We start from the raw sequence: 21,326 nt of genomic DNA, 5'->3' as shown, positions 1-21,326 counted from the left end.
ACTAGATGTTTTTTTTTTCTTGTATGAAACAAAGTTAATTTGACTGACAGGTGTGCTTTTAAGTGTTTATATTTAATCTCAGATGCTGTTTATTTTTTAAATTGTTTGGCTGTACAGTTTGTAACTTTGTAACCACAGAATGTTAGTATATGATGTTGAGAGACTCCCGATGCCACAGTGTAGCAACTTAATGTTACATTTGAACCAAAATAAAAAAAACAAAACAAAATAAGAGCATCAAAAGTATTATGATTTTTGTTTTTGCGGTTTCTCAGCTGATTGGTTGCCAAGTGAGCGTGCGTGCGTGCGTGTGTGTGTGTGTGTTTGTTTTTCTTTGACTGAGGTACAATCAAGAGTCACATGACCACCACTGAGAGAGAGAGAGAGAGAGAGAGAGAGAGAGTGAGCTGCCAGATAATCGCTCCCTGCAGGAGTGGGAGATGAGCAGTGATCGTTTACAGGTGGAGCAGAAAGCGTCGAGGCGGATCCCAGAGCAGTAGGACCGGCAGCAGCTCCATGTAGATCCTGACTCCTGACAGCTTCCAGGTGAGCCTGATGCGGACCAGAGCCGCTGGTGTGACTTCTCGTCTTGTTTGTGCGCAGCTTCGTCCCGCAGGATTATGATTTCTCTGTTTCGCTTCGCGCCGGTTGTTGTGTCGGGTGGGGTGGAGGGGGATTGGATTTGGGCTACCTGTGGTGGGGGTGTTGTTGAGGGCACTTTAACTTGTCTGTCTTATCTAAGCTTAGAGGAGATCCTAATCTAATAATAGCAGCCGAAAGCTAGACTAAGCAGTAGTAGGATGTGCGTTAATGCCGCCTAACAAACACTTAACCAGGTGGCGGACGCTCCAACTTGTAGGGTCCCTGCTGCGGCTGCAGGACGAGAGGAGTGAGAGCTGCGGAGTCAGACTGCATTTATTAAACTTAAGTACACATATTGTATCTACAACCACACCTACAACTGGACACATCTCTCTGGCAACATACTATAAATAAAAATAAATAAATAAAAAAATGCATTCCAGTTTGGATTAAATCTGTGCCGCCACATCAATAATCCAGCAACACATCATTATTCTTGTGTTTGATTGATATTAGGGTTAATATGATTTGTTTTCTGGATGGTGAGACTGTTTTGTTTTTGTTTTTTTTAAGCACATGGTGTGTGTCTGGCTGAGCGAGCAGCAGAGGATATACTAAGTGCTGTCAGCGCACTTACTCTGGGGATTGACCAATTTTAGCTGTCATACTGCAGCTCAGTGGGGTCACAGGGTGTCGAGGCGAGGCTGCACCGCCACACCACAAAATAATACGCTGACAGTACTCTGTGATCAGAGCTGGAAGTGATGCACGTTTCCTTTTTTGCTTTGTCCTGCCGTATGTGTGCGCTGCTCAGTCTTCAGATGCCTCCTCGAGCTAAAAGAAAGTACATGTTCTCGTGAACTCCTCTTCCTTTTGTGTCGGTGTACAACCAGCAACACATCGGCTGCAGTATGCATCCATCCTATACAGAGTCGATCTACCACACAGGGAAAAGAAGAACACTGATTAAATCTCAGCATCACTCATGCACATTCTGATTATAAAACCGGTTTGTTTCTGCTCCTGCTCATCAGCACATTTAGTTGAGGATGAAGGAGTGAAAGTACTAAAACCATACTGTAAAAGTTCTCCTTGCATTCAAAACCTGTTGGGTAGTTTAGTCCACAGCGATGCTCCATATTCTGTGTGATCATCATGTGTTTGTTTTGTTGCTTTTCAGGGTTTTAAATCGTTTGTTTTGCTTAAAAGTAGTAGAATTTCTTGAACCCTCGATCCCCCAGGTTATCAGAAAAACTCAAACTGTACCTGTATGTTTTCCACTGGTAAGGAGAGATAAAAAAAAGCAGAGTATGAAGTGTAACATTTTTACCTCTGAGATGTAGAGGAGAAGAAGAATAAAGCTGCTTAACATGAAAATGAGTTAGTACCTCTAATTTTTACCTAAGTACAGTATTTGTAAATGCACTCAAGTAATTTCAATCACAGCAAAAACATACACATGTTTGTGAGTCTCGTATCAGTGGCTTTTTGACTTCTGATAACACAAATCTGGAGAGCCACAGCAGGAAGAGGCAGTGTGACGGTTGTGTATGGCATGTGACGGGCTGACATGATATTTTTTATCTCGTGTGGGCAGTTATTTCAGATGTTATCTCTTGAAGCAGGCGACCTGAGGCTCTGGTGGGAAGAGAACAATCAGCTGTTTGTTTTGTTTTTTTTGTATTTCACTGTTGATTCACAACATTTTGTTTCCGATGGTTTCTGTATCTGGTACTTTTAACATTGTCTTGCCGGAGTGAAGTCGTCTGTGTATGATTCACTAGTAATCAAAGCCACTGTTTTGATAATGGATTAGCAAAAACAACAAACAGACCTTTTGTTGCAGCTTCTCCAACGTGAGAATAATCTGCTTTTCTTTTTGTTTTGTTTCTTTATGTTGTTGTAAAGTGAATATCTTCAAATGAAAGATTATATCAGACAAAACAAGACACGTAGGTGCCACCTTCGCTCTATTATCTGACATTTTATAGACAGAGCAATAAATCGAATAATCAAGAAAATGATGAGCACATATTGAAATGATCATTGCAGGCTGGTAAAGTTGAACTAAAATGACGGATTAAATCAGTTCCTCAGCTTTGATTTTGAATCCAACCTGAAGTGCTCGCCATGTTTTGTTTTCCTGGGTGTTTCCACGTCTGTCAGTGAACTTGTCACACAACACAGGCAGAACAGGCAGAGAAGTGCTCATATTTTTCCCTTTGTGCCGTTGCTCCTGCAGAGACTTGTCTGGGTGTGTGTGTTTGTGTGCAAGTGTGTGTGTGCGTGTGTCTTTCAGTGTGTGGATTCAAGCGTGCACTCACACACATCAGACTTGTCTCATCAGTGACAAGTAATTTGTCTGAGCGGAGGCGATGATCTTATGAGACAGGTTGCTGCATTTTTAGTTTGTAGCTGTCGTCTTTATCCACATGAACTGTTGGTTAATGATACGTGCGGTACGAGGCCGGAAAACTGCACACACAGCATGTTTCTGAAGTGTTGTTTTCAGCTAATTACAACTCTCCTGCACGTCCAAAACAAAAGGTGGCAGGCTACTGTCATTACGATGAAAGAACTTTTTTTTTTTTTTTTCGGCCATCCGAGCTCGCAAAAATATAACCAGCTGCTGAACTGGGGTGTGTTTTCCAGCAAAGTGTTTCACAACAAGTGGCTGTGACACAAGGAGTGTCAAAGGTGAACACCCTCCCACAACCGGTTTCCTGCTCAGGCCCCTGTGATGGCTCTCTGTGTCACAGCCAGCTCACCAGCCGGGCCCGCCAAGTGGGCAAAACAGGCAGTCAACCAGCCAGCCAGTGACTCAACCAGAAATCAAACCCGTAGATCAGTTAGTCAGCTGCTCAGAGTCCGTTACAGCCTGAGGAGGCCTCGCCCATTCAGCGCGCAGTGTGATGAAAAAGGAGGACGTGCACTACAGCCAGGTCCCTAGTCACGGCTCGCTCCAGCTGCTTGACTGTTCACACGGTGGTGACAGCAGCATGCTTGTCCATGCACGTTTCAGGGTTTAACTGCAGCATGTAGTCATAGTGAGCATCCACGGTGGCGCGGTAGTTTTGTAGATACGATGGAGGCTCCTGAACAGACTATAAATATCCTCACGCTTCATGCGGTTGAAGTGTCTGGAGATACTCGCTGCAGGGCTTCTTCAGCCTATTGTACGAGTCCATGTTCAGCCTCTGAACCTGCAGTTGTTCACACTTTCCATCTTGATGAGTGAAAGCCCACCAGCAGCCGCAGCGCTAACCCTTCATGGATTTTTTTGTTTAGCTTGGCATAAATTGTTCATTTGGGATATGCATTCTTCCATTTACATCTGGACTTGGAGAGATGTGAAGACGCTATTTTAGTCACACTCTTGTTGTTTGCTCTGGATTTCTAGATGCTCATCTTCCCTGACACAGACTTTGTGGTTGCTGTATTTACATGCAAGCGGTGCTTCAAGTGTCAGATTGATTTTCAAGATAAACAAGAAGAGCAGTGTGGTGTTCTTCATCGTATGCAGGTACTATTTGTGCCTAAACAATGTTATTCATGAATATTCCTCCTCATCTATTATGAGGGTGCGATCGGGTCATGTGAAGTTCTACAGAGTGGGATAACACAGCTGTGTGTTTAATATCTGATCCTTGGGCAGGTTTTTGCTGGCTGTACATGAATCAGCATTGATCCCCCGTAAACAAAAGATTTCACACCGGTCTTTCACCAGACACCCTTTGAGTTGGGAGAAAGCGCACCTGATACGTAGGTGGTTTATTGTTGTTTTGGTCACAAGGTGTCAGGGAAACAATGATTCAAGCAGAAAGAGAGAACTGAGACGAAATATTAAAGGAGCAACACCTCAGATGTGGCCAGAGGTTTGGTTTAAAGGAGAAATGTCATGCTCATAATTCATAACTTTATTTTGGGTTACTACTAGATTTTAATGAAAAAAACCCCCATCATTTTTCTCATATAGCTCTGTATTCCCTCTCTGTCTGAAACACTCTGTTTTAGCTCCTGTCTCTTTAAGGCCCCCATCCTGAATACCCAGTGTGCTCTGATTGGTCAGCTCACACATGCCTGACCCACAATCGCTAATAACAACAGAGCAGCTGTGGTAAGTCAGAAGGCGGAACTACTGGCAAAGCGTTTCAGGAGCAGTGCTTTTCTGTTGGTGTGGACTTTTTCTTACAAAGACTTATCTCTACAGAAGTTGGCATGCTAAGAGCTAGCCCCCGTCTGTCCTGATACTATTACCACTCTGCACCATCAAGAGGCGATTAGTTACACTCGATCTCAAATCTGTCACTTTAAAATACTTGCAGAAGCTCTGGTCTTGTTAATGCAAATGGTTAATGAATCATCCATCAAGTCTGCAGCTATTAATGACAGAGGGCCATTACAAGTGGATTTTGGCAGTGATGAGGTAAAAGGTCAAACAGTCCCTGGGAGTGTCCTTCCTCACTGATTAGAACGAACAAAGCGTGTAGCGATGATGGAGAACACAGAGACATAAATATGAGATAGTAAAAAGTGACTTTTATTCATGCAGCTATGGATTATTTAATCATACTTAAATCTTAGAGCTGCACGACATATTTTTATGAACAATACATCAAATGAAGAGAATCATAAGACAAAACTGCAGCTTCTCTCAGCTCCCAGGAAAGTTTTAATGTTTAACTGAATGTTTTATTATCCATGCCCACAAACTGTGCAGCAACCTGTTTGTGAGCCACAGCCGCAGTTTTTGAGCAAATAAAGCTCTGATGAACCAACTGTAAGCCTCCTGTCCAAAGCCAACAAACTACCTGGCGAAGACAGTGAAGCACTTAGCAGCTTAAGAGCCACATTTGTGAAGTCGTTGAAGACCCGATCAGACCTAAAGCAGAGTAAATATTTGTCTTAACTCCTGTCAGGTGGCGGGACACACGTCTGCTGATGATGTCGCTCTGTGTCTGTAGGATCATTTGTCACTAAGTTTCCAAAATGTTCACCATAATACATTTGCAATACAAGAATATAGCACATCAGTGTGGTGTTTTTTAACTTGCTCTACTGCCACAAAATGAGAACACTGAATCAGCGAAAGCAGTTTTAAATTAGAAAGGCACTGAGTAGAGTGCATACCTCGGCCAAGACCCATCGGTCTGATTTAATTTATTTCAAGCTCAGTCCAATTTATTACCATATATCATCTGAAATGACTACCCTATCCGAAAATATATTTAAATCAGCCGGATCCAATTTTTTTCTTGGATACATTCCTTTATCCCAATCTACACTAAAAGTTAATTGGGTCTATTCTGGGCCGAAATTAAAGTTTCGTGAAAATCTGTTCAGTATTTTTTGTAGAGCACGTACCTCTGCCAAGGCCCAACAGTCTGCCTTAATTTACATCAAATTGTAATCACTCAGAGATAACAACCACCTAAACACACCTGTTTTTTTAATCAAGATCCATGCATTATTATGATTAATGAAAATGTCAAGGAACGCCCTATCTCACAGTGTTCAAGAAGGACAGCAAAAATTCCACACGAAAAGTTAATGGGGGTAAATTCTGGGATCAGACCCATCCTCCATCCAAGTTTCATTGAAATCTGTTAAGTGGTTTTTATGTAATCCTGCTCACAAACCAACCAACAAATGGACAGGAGTGAAAACACAAGAGATTAAATTAACTTGACTAAATTTAAGTGTCCTCTGTTATGGGGGACAAATCCACCCCTGTGCAGCTGGTAACTAGTGACTTCAGCTGTGCGACCTTCCCCCCCACCTCAGGTCCACACGTGCACATGTCTGTGTGTGCGCATGACCCTGGATAAACAAAGGAAGAGAAACAAGGGACAACTGCTGCGTGCTCTTCTATTGATATAGCCATACCTGCCTGTCTGCACCGTTTGGAAGCACCTGTCAAACTCTGTGAGAAACGACCTGCAGTCGTTCCACTCAGCTGTAACGCTCAGCCTGCACCCCCACCCTCCATCGTCACCTCACCCTCACAGCCTGAAGGGAAAGGTGCTCGAGACATTGGCGCTCTGACAACAGATGAGCAGTCCTCTACATGCTGCAGCTCGTCTCGCTGTGTCAAGTAACAACAAGGTGGGAGCATGGCAGTTTGTCGCAAAACGCACATTTAAAAGCGAGGTTGTTCAGAGGCTCGGGGGAGCGAGCGCCTCGCTGTCTCTCTCTCGAGGAAATTGGGATGCTGTCATTTCGGTTTCTGTCAACAGGCGAGGACTCTGTGGTGTGTCTTTCAAAGGATGCATCAGTGAAATGTGCTGTATTTTTTTTCTCTCTCTGGGAGCTAAAAAATCTAAATAACAGTTGCAAAAGCAGCTGCTGTGGTGCTGCTGCTATCGAGCAGCTGTGCACCGAGAAGATAAGAGTGGTCTTTTTTTACCTTGCGAGTCTGACTCAAGTATGCTTTGTGTGTTATTCTGAGAAAAGGTGCCTTGATGAATTTTGAATGAGGCTGCGCTGCTCAGTTAGTCAAAACAGAAGCAAACTCGGCAAAGACGTGCTAAGTCTCAATTCAGCGGGAATCCCAGCGTAAGGGGGTGGGATGGAGCGCCAGAGCAGCGGATTGTTGTGATCTGCATGCATGCCCCAACCTGAACTGATCCACCTCTACTGCGTGAACCCCGCTGAGCCCAGAGGAAGCAGGCTCTTATCAGGGAGGAGGACAGGAAGGCACAGAGTGGAGGAGGAAGAGAGAGTGGGGGCTGGTGGGCAGCGGGGCACTCGGCAGGAATCAGTTTCCTTTGTCAACTTTATGACTTTTAATTTGCACGACTGTGAGGGCGGCTCGCATATAACAATGAGCCTGAGTTTGGCCTTGTTTGAGCCTACTGTATGTAAAGGGATCCCCCTCCACGCATTAAAGGATAAGCTCACCAAAAAAACTGATAATCCAGTCATTATCCACTCAACTCCATGCGGATGGAAAGTGTGAAGTTTCGTAGTCCAGAAAACATTTCTTGAGTTTCACAGCAAAATAGTGTTGCAGCGTTCCCATAAGCAACTGCAGTAGATGGCGACTTATTTTGAAATGTGAAAACAAAATCTACTAGGGAAAAAAACAAAAGATGTCTCCATACTGCTCGTCCGGTTTGATCCAAGTCTCCGGAAGTCCCTGAAGTCCCAACTCCATTTGAAAAGTCACTATTTACACCCTATTTTAACATGTAATCTTCATTATACCTGCTAATCTAAAAGCATCTGAAGTGCACAAGCTTGAGGATGTAAATTTGGGATCTCTGAGCTTCTGGAGACTTGAATTATGCTCTATGAGCTGCATGGAGCCATTTGTTTTCCCCATCTACTTCAGTTGTGTAGGAAAATGCTATTTTGCTGTGAAACAAGACTTCACCTGACTTTCCATCCACATGAGAATGACTAGATTGACTGAATTTGGATTTTTGGGTGAACCATTCCTTTAAGGCATACATAGAAATCCTCTAGTGTGTGTGTGTGTGTGTGTGTGTGTGTGTGTGTGTGTGTGTGTGTGTGTGTGTGTGTGTGTGTGTGTGTGTGTGTGTGTGTGACATGGTTAGTCTATTCTCAGCGTTTATACATTGGGGGCTTCAAGTTTCCACATCGTGCTTGTGTTTGCTGAGTATTGGACCAGCAATGAATGTAAAAAAAAACAAACAGCTAACTTCTAGCTTAAAAAAAAAAGAAAAAAAACATTTTGATTTGTCTATTTTTGCATTTTTAAACTTGAGGTTGTGAGCAGAATAAACTCCAACGACTTTATATGTAAGGGCCATTTCACTTGTCACAAGGAATGTCACTGTGCTTGTGAAAACATTTTTTTAATGTCTTCTCTGGCTTTGAAGGGAGCTTTTCGAAAGTCTGAGAAAAAAAAAAACCCAAGTCAGCAGGGTTATCACGGATTGGGCTCGGAGAATACAAATTTCAACCGAGCAGAAAAAGCCTTGGGTTACAGAAGTGGGTGAACTTGGGAGTTTGAAAGGCAGGGAGAGTCTAAGGGAAGATGCTTTTGAGCTGCATTATGAGTTTTGCATGATCAGATAATTTTTTTTTTATGGACTGTTTGTATTTGTATAGATTGTATCTTAATGAAAGTGCAATGTTGTTATGGCTCCTTTCTCTGCTTAAAGATCTGAATCTCAAGTTCTCTCATTCTTGCTTACTGTGAATTTACTACATGGATTTCTATTTTTGATAATTACATAGATTAGTAAACGCAGAGCAATTAATGAGAAGAGGGAATATCAAATCTTTAATTATTATATTATCCATTTTGTTCATTTCCAATCGTAGCATTAAGTCTTTCTTCATCTTTGTGCTCTTTAATAATTGAACGTGTATCTTTCCTAGATGTGGCTACCACTGAAGATGATCTCCTCCAGCACCCCTCACCAGTAGCCGGGCAGCATGGCCTCTGCTCCTCCTTCCATAGAGGACACCAGTCGCTCATTAGCGCTGCGCTGGAGGCTAACGCCGACATAGATACTCACCACGCAGGACACCGACTCTAAACTGAACTGAGGGAGGCTGAGCCACACTGCACAGGAACTGGCTCAATGTACGGATTAACCCCCTTTTGAGGAACTTTAAAAAAACAAAGATGACTTGTGCCAAAGTGGCACATGTACGGGACAGTGACCAGGCCGAACAGCAACATCTGGACTGAGACTTTGGACCATGCTCTGTCTCTGATTGGGATATTCTGTGGCAGGGCTGGACAGTGCAGCTCTTCCACACTCAGACCAGGACTCTGAGCCATGTCTCTTCTCTCAGCCCTGAGCCTCGTCTGTGGATTAATGCTCCATGTTTCATTTAGCACACCCAACACTCACTACGGTATCCCACGAAAGACCGTCCCCTACCAGAGTAAGTCAGACTGACTCAACTCCTTGTTTTTCTTTGTGCCTGCTCAGTTAAGCTTTGAAAACTCTCAGTGAATTTGTATTTTGTTTTTGTTGTGGGAGCCTTTTTGACAGCAGCTGAAGTGCAGAAAAGAGCATTTAGTAAAAAGCAGAGTAGTCATGCAGATGTTCTCCTGTTTTAGATGAGCTGAAGTCGTTCAGAGAAGACGGGATCTTCAACTACTCCACTATGCTCATGAGGGACGACCTGGATGTGCTGCTGCTGGGAGCCAGAGAGGCCATTTACGCTCTGGACATCAACAACATCTCTGTCAGAAAGGCCGCGGTAAGAGACAAAACATGAACGTGCAGGTCTGATAAGTGTTGTTTTCTTTTAAAGCTGTTGTAAAATAACTGATAAACGCTCACCTGACTACAGTTAGTTATTAACATGCGAAGACTCAGCTTGGCGAAGTTGATTAACTTTTCATTGTCGCGGATGAAAAATATAGATATTTATTGGACATTTATGAGATTCCATATCAGCGGCTAAAAACAGTTCATCAAATAATCAATAAGCCGCTCATTGCTGGACTTGACTTGCCTCATCATTAATTTAATACTTCTTTTCCAAACCTCTTAGTTTATAACCCCTCAAAATGGAGTCATGTCGAGGTCATAGTGGTGTGGATGTAAGAGATGAGGCATGTTTAATGTGATTTTTTTTTAGGACTTAATGTGAAAGTATCCAGTATTTCACTAGAAAAAGGCACAAAATTGAAAGAAGCTTTAAAAGAAATCAGAAAAAACACACTTTTCAGAAACAGAAGTAGATATTAGGAGTTAGACGCGTGACTGCTGGCGAGGCGTTTCAGGAGCAGTGTTTTCTGTAGGAGAGAGGAGCTTCCGTTGGTGCGGACTCTGACCTTTTTTAACTTTCAAGATCTTTTACATCACAATAACAAAAAACAAAAAAGAATAACAGAACTCCTTTAATCATCGTGCAACCCCAGGTTGAGAACCAGGAGTTTGTGACATAAAAATCGTAGCCTCTTTGTTGCCTTTTAACCCACTTTTTGGAATCCTTTCAGCAGCTCTCTCCATTCCTCTGCTTAGTGTTTTCTTTGTAAATCTCTCTTTGCTATCTTTTACTGTTTTGGAGAGAGTGTATTTTGGCTGAAGATCTGCTCACGGACACGTTCGATTGATTAGAACTGCTCTCGGCTCAGCACTGCTCTCTATTTGTCCAGTGCTTGTTTGCACTCATTAGGAATTTGGATGAATAATGGTCCTGTTGAGTTGCAGACAGGTACCTCATTGTAGTTACACAGCCAACAGTCCCAACTGAAGTATTGGTATAGGTGTCCCAGCTTGCGGGTTCTCCCCTCCAGACTGCACCGACTGGTCTCGATGTCAGGCAAACAATGAGATGTGTGACGGTAAACGGGATGCAGCAGGGTTGCGACACTTTTTCCTGCGTGCTTTGACATGACACTTCTCCTCTGTTGATGCAGGTGTATTGGCGGGTCACTGAGGAGAAGCAGAGGGAGTGCAAGTACAAAGGAAAACACGCTGAGGTTTGTGTAATGTCTTTCAAACGGCACACTCCTGACTTTCACTTCTAGGGTTTTTAAAAGATGACGGGTTGCTGGAGTTTACGCCCTGACGCGATTTATCTCATTTGTAAATCATTTATACGAGTGCTCTCTCTCTTTTCCTCTTGCTCCTCGAGTCTTTACATTGAATTCTCTTTGAAGTGCTCTGCTCACATCTTCAAACCGAATGTCCAAATAAAGGCTTGTGAAGAAAATGCATGCACACAGCCTTGACCTTTCGGCCAGCAGCTCAACTCCTGGCATTCGGCGCTGTCAGTGTGTGTATGTGGCATGTTTGTGTTTTTGCGGCTGAACTAACACAGCTCTGACCTTGGCATTCTCTCTGCTGGATCTTGTTGCAGGTGGAATGCCGAAACTACATCCGAACCCTGCACAGAATGAACGACACCACGATTTATGTGTGTGGCACGAATGCTTTCAGCCCCACCTGTGATTATTTGGTAAGTATACACCAGAGTGTGGAGTCAGTTCAGAGGAAGTGTTTCAACCCGTCCTTGGCTTCTACTTCTTTATGTTTCTGCATTTTTAAAGGTTGAGGCACTTTTTTTTTTTTCCAACCAATCCATTAAAAAGTGAGAGGTGAGATTTATTAACTCTTAAAAATAAAGTGGATCTAGTTGCTGAAATACTAAATACGGTGAAAGTGTCAAATCGCTTGATCCACGTAGAAATCCACACAGCCTTAATCTAGAAACTGTGCCTGAAAACAAGCCATCAGGACTTCCGTAACGTTATGATGTCACAAGTGTACAGTCACTGACCTCAGGCAAGGCTGCAATGGGGTCCATTGCTGCAGTAGTAGACAATATGGCAAAATAAATGTGTTTTCTGAACATTAAAGTGTGTAAACGTTTTCTTGAAGACACCCGAAAATAAAATATGAACCAGAAAGTGAGCATAAAGTGGGACCTTTAAGCCTCAATGATTTTCAGAAAATGACTTTTTTTTTTAATGTCTCCTGCAAGTTAAATTCATTGGGGACTATTTCAAGTTGCAGATTTATACACATAACAGTGAGCATATTTCCAGTAGCAGGGCGGTGTATGAGGGATTGACTCATAATAAAATAAAGTGCACGTTTTAATCACTATAATGGAACACATCAGTCAGTGCGACAGCATGGCTCACTGATGCGGTTTCAATTCTTCTCGATCAACAACAGAAGTCTTTAAGTAATAGTTTTGGCCTTCTCTATTTTACAAAAAGAAAAATATAGAATATCACCTGATTTATTTGATTAGACAAGCAGCAATAACTGTGCTTGAATGGTGCAGTTAAGGGGCAGTACCTTTTTTTAATGTGCCTTTCAGAAAAAAGCTAATTTGTATTACATTAAGAAGCCTCCCTTGTAATTCAGTCAACATAATGTTCTTGGCAGGCGCTATATATATCCTTCTAATGGGTGTATTGGCTGCGATTTCAAATATAGGTTTAAGCCTCTCCCTTCTAATGTTGGTGTTTGCTAATTAATTGTCATTGTTAGCGAGTGCATTTGGACCCTCCGCCTTGAATGCATCACCATGGAGAACGTGTTGAAAAACAAGGCAATATCCTATGGAATGTTTTACTTTAAGGGATGGGCAATGTTAGTCAGTCTTTAGCCTCCGCAATCGGTTGGACAAAAATATTTAGAAACAGAGGCTGAATCAAAAGTTTTATCTTTTGTATACTTTGGCAAATGGTGAGTAATAATGTAAATATAGATAATCAAATACTTCATGGGTGATAACATGCAGACCCATGGAAAAGTCCTCTTACTGTGTCAGTGTTTCATTGTGAATAAAATGGCAGGTTTTCGCTCTTTTCCCTCCCTTCACCAGTTTTTCTTTCCGCTCTCTCTCTCACTGTGTTTCCGACAGACGTTTGTAAATGGACAGCTGAGGCTGGAGGGAAAGCAGGAGGAGGGAAAGGGGAAGTGTCCTTTTGATCCCTTCCAGAGATACTCCTCCCTCATGGTTGGTGAGTGTCTGAGTCAGGTTTATTGCCAAAGAGAACAAAGCGGAGAAATACTGCTGAACGTTCAAAGTGCACCAACAGAAGAGATCAGTGTGGGTGATAACTTGTGTGCAAATTTTAACTCGCCACTAGACCCGAGCACCAAACGCATTGCAAATGTCACCCGGTATCTCTGAGACTGCGACCTGCTCACTCCACGTTAATTAGTCAGAGAGTTGGTTCAGTCCAATAAAAGGCATATAAATGAGATGTTGTTCCAACTTAATGTGAATAATGGACCTCCAGGAATTTTCCCTCATCTCTTGTTCCTGTCCAACAGGAAATGACCTGTATTCTGCTACATCCATCAACTTCTTGGGCTCTGAGCCTGTGGTCCTGCGCAGCTCGGACTTGGCTCTCCGTACCGAGTTCAAGAGCTCCTGGCTCAGTGGTGAGTTCCTCCTCTGCAGAAACTTGCCATTTAAGGTTTTACATAACGGTGTGTGTAGTTTAGAGGGAAGTGCCTGCAGGAACACTCTACTCAAGCATGATGCAGTTGATGATATTTGTAAATATATATGTAACGTAATGGAGGCAGATCAAACACCTAAGCGCCTTTTTTTTCATGTTTTGTGATTCCAGAGCCAAACTTCGTCTACATGGACTTTGTGCGTGAGAGTTTTAACAGCCTTGATGGCGATGATGACAAGGTGTACTTGTTCTTCAGTGAAAACGCCATGGAGTACGACTTCTACAGCAAAGTCGTCGTGTCTCGAGTGGCCCGTGTCTGCAAGGTATAATTAAACATGTAATATGTAACATTTCTGCAAGACTAGAGACTAGAACGTAAGTATTGAATTGTGTACTTAAAGGAGATATATTATGCATTTTAGTTGTTTTTTTCCTTCAGTGGTTTGCACCAACGGAGCTCCTCTTTCCCTTAGAAAATACTGCTCCTGAAACGTCTCATCAGTATTCCCGCTATAATATGTCCCCTTCAGATGTTCCCAAATGTTTCCAACAATGTTCAAACCTAGTCCTGAAATTTTATTCAAGAAAACAATGTTTCGTTTTGTCGCCCGGCGCTACGATTTCTAGAAAAACATCAGATGATACAGCAGAGTGAGAAAGTCAGAGAAGGAGACTAAAAACTTTTATAAAGTACCTCGTGTGTCAACATTCCTGCCCGAGTCACGGAACATAGATTACTATCTGCATCGGCGGTTGTTTTAGAATTAAAACAACCGCCCTCATGATCTCACGCTACCTCACGACCCCATCAAACTATGGTTTCTGTTTTCATTGTTTTGATGGTGGCAGAAGTGACAAAAACACTCTGCACGACCTTTGGCATTGTCACAGATATTTTAAATAAACATAAATCAGTGGGGTTTTTTTTAAAAGCAAGAGCTAGTTTAATAAAATTTCCGTATATTCTGTGAGGATTTATGTTTGGCCTCACACTCCCTGTCTGACACTGCTCCGGTTGTTGTGGTTAAGTCGAATAAAAGCAGAACTGCACATGACAGAGCGCTCTGTGTCTGTGTTTAGGGGGATATGGGCGGCCAGCGGACACTGCAGAGGAAATGGACGTCGTTCCTGAAAGCTCGTCTGGATTGTTCCCTCCCTGAACCCAGCCTGCCCCCCATTGTCCAGGATGTCTTCCTGCTGAAGCACGACGACTGGAGGCAGAACGTCTTCTACACTGTCTTCACACCCCAGTCGTGAGTAGTTACTATCTTATCCCATGCAGTGAATATGGAAGAATGTAAAAGACGTCTATATTAACACAGTTATTAGTCCAAAAACAAAGCTTTAAGTTGGATTTGTTTAAATTGACCTTTTTCATTATATCCATTGTAATTTAAGGATTAAATCTCTTGATATTTTAATTTCAGAATCCTATAAATAAACCAAACGCTCGAAGGTTTGCTTGACTAAATGTGTTTGGTGTTTTCCAGGGGTTTGTCCCAGGTATCTGCAGTATGTGCATATCGTGTGTCTGACATTCGAGATATTTTCAACGAGGGCAAGTTTAAGACACCTGTTGCTGTGGAGACATCTCACGTCAAGTGGGTGATGTACACCGGAGACGTGCCAGTCCCCAGACCAGGAGCGGTGAGTCTAGAGACTTTGTTGAAGAAGTGAAAGTAGATATGAAAGGCTACAAGGCAAATCTGAAAAACCAACATTTCTAAATTGATGTTTTTGTTTTTTTATTTCAGTGCATCAATAATGTGGCACGTAAGATGGGGATGAATCGCTCTCTGGACCTCCCTGACAAAACCCTCCAGTTCATCAGGGACCGCCCCCTCATGGACGAGGCTGTTCGCCCTCTGACAGGAGGGCCGCTGCTGGTCAAGAGGGGAGCTCTGCTGACTCGGATTGTCGTGGACAGCGTGCTGGCGCTGGACGGAGAGAGATATGCTGTCATGTTCATCGGCACCGGTAAACTATGGGATATCTCTTAGACGACTGACTTCTCAGTTTAGTTTGTGAATTCTTTGTGAATATTCTGGTTGGTTAAACTTACAGACCCTGATAATTTAGAAAAAAATAAACATTTTGAGTTAAAGCTAAACAAGTTGAAATGTGAAACTTACAGTTCAGTCCTTCAAAACTCCCCTCATCTGTTTTATTTGGACTTTACGATTTGTTCCAATCAACCGCATGACTATCATCACATTTCCATCCAAATGTTCGGGGCACAGAAATGTGTGACATCACCTTTTTCCAGCTGAGCCCTGCCCGCTTCAAACCGGTTAGGAAAGCATGGACAAAAGCACCAAAAGCATGTGAAAAGCACCAAAGCCCCATTACTTAGCGTAAGAGTCTGATTGAGAAAATATTTTTTCAGGCCTTCATGAATGATTCACTTTTAAAGACTGTAAAACAATCTGTAGTTCCCCCAAGTGCAATTCATTGGCACATCCACAAGTTGCACTTTAAGCTGATGCTCTTGGGCCATCTTTGAATATAAACACTCTGGTCAGATGATCGCTACATGGTGACGGCAGTGAAACATACAGCCCACATGTATAAACACAGACCAAGACATATAGAGAAGCTCCTCACAGCACAAAAGAATAACATCGGGCTGGTAGACGACATAACTTCAGTATTGGTTTATCTAAATAGTGGTGTCTGTATATTCAAAATATGCCGTCCATAAAACAGTTAAAGGGTAACTCCAAAATGTTACACATTAAAGTGTGTTAACAGGTCTTTGGGAGTGCTACTGCATATATGAAAAAAATAGTGTGAAGCCTTTTGTGGCTCGAGATGAAGCTGCATGTGATCTGATAAATTGCATCCATGGTGTCAGTAAGTGAGTGACTGAGTAAGTTGCATTGTGGGTAATGTAGTCAAAAGGTTTTGAAAAGCTGTCCACTGGTCTAACATTGCACTTCTGTTATAACACTGTTGGACTATGTATGGACAGTTCAAAGATGATGAAAATCGATACAGCAGATATCTCCTTTTATATTACCCACATTCTTCTTCCATTTCAAAACTTGATGCCTACATTACCCACAATGCAACCTAGCCCCTATGTGACATCACTGGAGGCAATTTATCAGGTTGCATGCAGCTTCGTCTTGAACCACAAAAGGCTTTATACTACTTTTTTCACATATACAGTTATACAAAGACCTGTAAACTATGTTAATGTGTAACATTGGTGGATTTATCCTTCAAGAGGAATTTGCACCATTCCAGTCCATGAATATTTACAGCGGTGAGGAACAACATGCATATCTGCACGTCTACCAAGTACATAGAGCTTGGTGAATAATTTCATAATTAGAAAAACACCACAATTCTGATGACAGTGAGCAGCCACCACACTCAAGATTTTAAAACCACCAAAAAATCTGGTTGATCGTTAACTTTAAAGAGACAATAAGAAGCTACATCTAAGCCAGGATGTTGATTAACAAATGTGTTTGCATTTTTTTTTTTGTTTGCTGATAGAAAACGGTTACGTCCAGAAGGCTGTCAACTATGATGGAGAGATGTTCATCATTGAGGAGATTCAGCTGTATGAAAACCCCGTGTCTGTCAGCACCCTGCGCCTCTCGTCCAGCAAGGTAACTAAAAACGGCTTCAAGTCAGGAGCGATACGGTTCATTAGCTCATCATCATCATAGGTCATAGTTGTTTACTGCTGTTTTTCTAGGCAAATATCTCAATTTGACTTAACTGCCACTGACAGGCAGCAGGGAAGCTTTAGCGGTAATAAAGATGAAAAGGTTTATTAATATATCTTTGTGTGTGTGTGTATTGGTGTGTGCAAACACAGGGTCAGCTGTATGCAGGTTCAGAGTCTGGTGCTACCCAGATGCCGGTCAGTAACTGCAGCCGCCATGACACTTGTGTGGACTGCATCCTAGCCCGGGATCCTTACTGCGCCTGGGACTCTACCGCCCAGCAGTGCAGCTCCGTCTCCAGCTTATCCACCTCTGATACTGCACTACAGAGTCTGAAGGACGGAGACGTCTCACAGTGCCCTCAGCCAGGTATGCTCTTTTTATAGGGTGTTTAAAAAAAAAACACAGCATCCCAGCAGTGTTACTCATTAGTAAGCAGCTAGACCAACCTGTGTGTGTGTGTGTGTGTGTGTGTGTGTGTGTGTGTGTGTGTGTGTGTGTGTGTGTGTGTGTGTGTGTGTGTGTGTGTGTGTGTGTGTGTGTGTGTGTTTTTTAGATCCGGTAGCAGCTGTGGACTTTACCCTGGTTCCAGGGAACAACATCCAGCTTCCTTGCCAGATCCACTCCAACTTGGCGCAGGTCCTGTGGCGATTCTCTGACCAAACACTTCACTCCGACAACAAATACTACATTTACAGCGGGGGCCTCCTCATCCTGAGTGCCTCTGAAACGGACGCCGGCCTGTACACCTGTGTCTCAGTCGAGCACATCAGTGACAGGACTTACAACCGGACCGTGGCGGTTTATCAATTACAGCTCTACACTGGAGCGGGGGACAGCACTACTCCTGGCAATGAGGTGATGAATTCCTCAGACTCTCTTCACGGGCCCAATGCGACCGCCCCGGGGTTGACTCCACACTCGGCGGACGAGGACCCGCTGGCCCCCGAGAATCAAAGCGACACTGGCAGGGTGGCTCGTCTGGAGGTGGCTGTGGCTCTGCTGTCGCTGCTCTGCCTCTCCCTCATCGGGGTCATATTTTGGATCTGGAGTCAGGGACGCTGGGGGTGCCTCAAGCTCGCGCAGCGCTCCAGCGAAAGCGAGGCGAAGAGGCAGTCGGCAGAGTACATGCACATCCCGAACAGAACTTCAGAGATAAAGCTCCTGGGGCCTGAGTGTGGAAGACCTTGCAGTGCCAATAATAATCACTCTGCCGTTGACTTCAAAGGGAACGGAGAGCACCACTTCACACCTATGGCCAACATTTCAAGCCTGGACGGTCTGGGATACATAAATGATGAGTCAGAGATTTGACTGTGCTGAGGTATAGAATTCAGTCGAGGCCAACGACAGTGCACTTATCATCTTCCTATAGATGAACCACTGTACAAAAAGCTTTTCACATTATATATTCCTTTGATTGGTGTCCTGTTCCTCTGCGCCAATTTCCAGCACTGTCTATCATTTCTGTTCTGTGACTGGGCAGCTGATGTTCACTGAAGAGACTCGTCAGGATTTTCTTGTGGAATTTTCACTCCAGGAAGTTCTTGAAAAGTCGGGTTTTTTTTTTTTGTAGCTGTAATTTTTTTTGTATAATGACAAACTGTGTAATATATGTGTACAGCCAATACCTTTTTGTTTTTCAACTGTTATTTATTGTCACAATGAAGTTTTTATTTCAGCCATGATAACACTTTGTGATTGGAGTCTTGTAAATGGGGTCAACAGCAAGACTTTGTCCTCTGATTTCCAGATGCATTTCATTTTATGGATCCTACTGTTTATTTAAGACGGCATTCATCAGTCAGGGAACATAGTGATCATACTTTGGCTGTGTTAATGATTAATCTATGACCTGTGCTTCTCTTTTATTTCCATGTAGCTGTTCAAAAAAGCTGAAAGATTTACTTAAGCAGCAAAAGGTCCAGTGTGTAGGTCTGAGGGGAAGAACTGGAATACAATATTCAGAATTATGTTTTCATTTGCATATATTCTCCTGAAACCAGACATGTGGACCCAAGTCAAATTAAGTGACTGTTTTGATGACTTGACAGAAAAAGAAATGGCTTGAGACCTGACTTGGAAATTAAAGACTCAAAATGTAACTTGGACTGGTCACGGTGATTAAATTACATTTATTTCACTAAATATCCATAATAATACAAATTCATTGTCAGACTTTTTTAACAGGTTGGACAAATTGACCAAACCAAGGACTTGACTCGACTTGACTTGCCTCAGAAATGATGACTTGGGACTTGGACCACAAGTCTTTCATTACTGTAGGATGAGCCTCTAAATCCACAGAGGGAGCAGATCCTCCTTCACGGAGTCTGCCAGCATCTACAGACTCCGATACAGTATGCAAGTTGGTGTACAATACTCAAATTAACAAAGAAAAGAAGAAGAACTACAAGTTTTACTACATCAATTCTCATCAGAGCTGTTGAATATTAAATCATCCACCTGCGTTCACTACATCTGAGCATTTCGTGCTCCAACTACAGCTTAGGAACATTATTTTTTAGGTACAGAAATGTGAAATCAGCTGTTACATTAACGGTATGGCCACGAGAGTGAGGTAATTATTGGCGTGATGCATGGCTGAGCGTTAAAGGGACAAGTTCACCGCGGTCTGTCCTACACACTGGGCCTTTAAACATTCCAATGCCAATGATAAGAGATTAGGGTGTAGACGTGTGGGTGTAGATTACTGTCAGTGGATCAACTCTTTGCAATTGGAGACGGCACGGATGAGAGTTCGGGTATGCGGTGTCAAACACTGGAAAAACGCCGCCCCTGTTGGCAATAACAACTAACTTTATTGGGAGTTTGACGTGTTGGTAGCTGTCAGTAATGATTACTGTTTCTCTCTCTCTCTCTCTCTCTCTCTCTCTCTCTCTCTCTCTCTCTCTCTCTCTCTCTCTCTCTCTCTCTCTCTCTCTCTCTCTCTCTCTCTCTCTCTCTCTCTCTCTCTCTCTCTCTCTGCCGATGCTGAAAGTTCAACTGACACGCTTGTTGTGCTGATGCTTTCCAAGCAGATACTCCTGTGACTCCAGTTACCTCAGACCTGTTTGTTTTTGGTGAATTTAAGTGTGCGAGCGAACAAAATTACAGGAATGTACCCTGAATCTGCTCTGTGTTTTTCACACTCTGTCATTACCGACAGCACTCAGAGCTGCCACAGGATTCATCTCGGTAACAAGTACTGGAGATAGAAAAAGATTGAAGTGGGTCTCTGCTCAATTAATCAACAGTGCTGCTTAACAAAGTTGTCTCTTGCAGAATTAAGGTTATATATTGGTCTAATAAAACAATTAATGAAATATTGCAAGCATAGTTGCACAGTTTTTAAGGGTTTCCATGCTCAACAGAGGCACATTTACACTGTAGACTTAAGACAATCCACTCGCCAGCTATTATTTTCAGTTTCCTTATTCTAAAAAAAAAAAAAGCCATTGGGACTTATGCCGAGTTGTTCTTATGTTTCAAAAAATCACTATTGCACTCTTTTTTAGCTGCCCTCTCTCCTGCTCATCAGCTCTACTTTTCCTCCCAAGATTTAATGAGGTTTCTTCGCTTCCTTTTAGTTCAGGCTGTCTTGTGCGTTTTCCTATGATGCTCACAGGGCTTTTTTTATCCCACACTTACTTTCTTCGAACTGAATAAATCAATACGACAGCAGCATCTCTCTGCCAGGGTGAAAGATTCGATGCTGAGGACAGATGGAGAAAAAAAAAACAAAACAGGAGTTGGGCAATGTAGAGGCAATCGGACCACGTATGGGCCACGTATGGACAGTGGTCCAGAACTGGTGGCCCAGTGCAACTGGTGTAATTCAAATCTGTGTTTTACTCAGTTTATTAGTTTGTTGTGTAGTTTTAAAAGCCTTTAAAAACCTGAAGAATAATAGTTTTCTTATATCACACAAAAAAACGTCTTTCAATTGACCCACCCATGAATAGCAGTGTAATACTGTGGACTAAAACGAAAACATTGCAGTGTGAAAAGGACCCACATTTGTTACGATTAGCTGTGTACATCAAAGGGAAGACTACAGTTTTCAGCTATGAATAATGGAACACAGACCTGACCTGACATATTGCAGGCATTTTCAGATTTCAACCATTAAATGGTGCAACGTGTAAGAATTTCGATGTGAATAAAGAACAGTTTTGGCACTATGTCAACTACGTCTGTCT

General features: G+C 42.7%; 1 protein-coding gene across 1 annotated transcript; it reads left to right on the top strand.

The window, feature by feature from the left end:
- The first annotated feature begins 363 nt into the window (after window positions 1–363).
- si:ch211-129c21.1 (uncharacterized protein LOC563087 homolog) lies at window positions 364–21,265 on the top strand. The gene is made up of 14 exons (XM_037115440.1): window positions 364–546; window positions 8,932–9,447; window positions 9,626–9,768; window positions 10,937–10,999; window positions 11,380–11,478; window positions 12,898–12,997; window positions 13,314–13,424; window positions 13,616–13,767; window positions 14,525–14,697; window positions 14,935–15,091; window positions 15,199–15,421; window positions 16,949–17,064; window positions 17,277–17,493; window positions 17,681–21,265. Exons 2-14 carry the CDS (start codon window positions 9,339–9,341, stop codon window positions 18,436–18,438), a joined length of 2,421 nt encoding a protein of 806 aa, XP_036971335.1. The 5' UTR covers window positions 364–546; window positions 8,932–9,338; the 3' UTR covers window positions 18,439–21,265.
- Window positions 21,266–21,326: the final 61 nt, after the last annotated feature.

The sequence above is a fragment of the Acanthopagrus latus genome, chromosome 11 (assembly GCF_904848185.1).
Source record: "Acanthopagrus latus isolate v.2019 chromosome 11, fAcaLat1.1, whole genome shotgun sequence".
Lineage (NCBI taxonomy): Eukaryota > Metazoa > Chordata > Actinopteri > Spariformes > Sparidae > Acanthopagrus > Acanthopagrus latus.
This window is presented reverse-complemented; position numbering and strand designations above follow the sequence as displayed.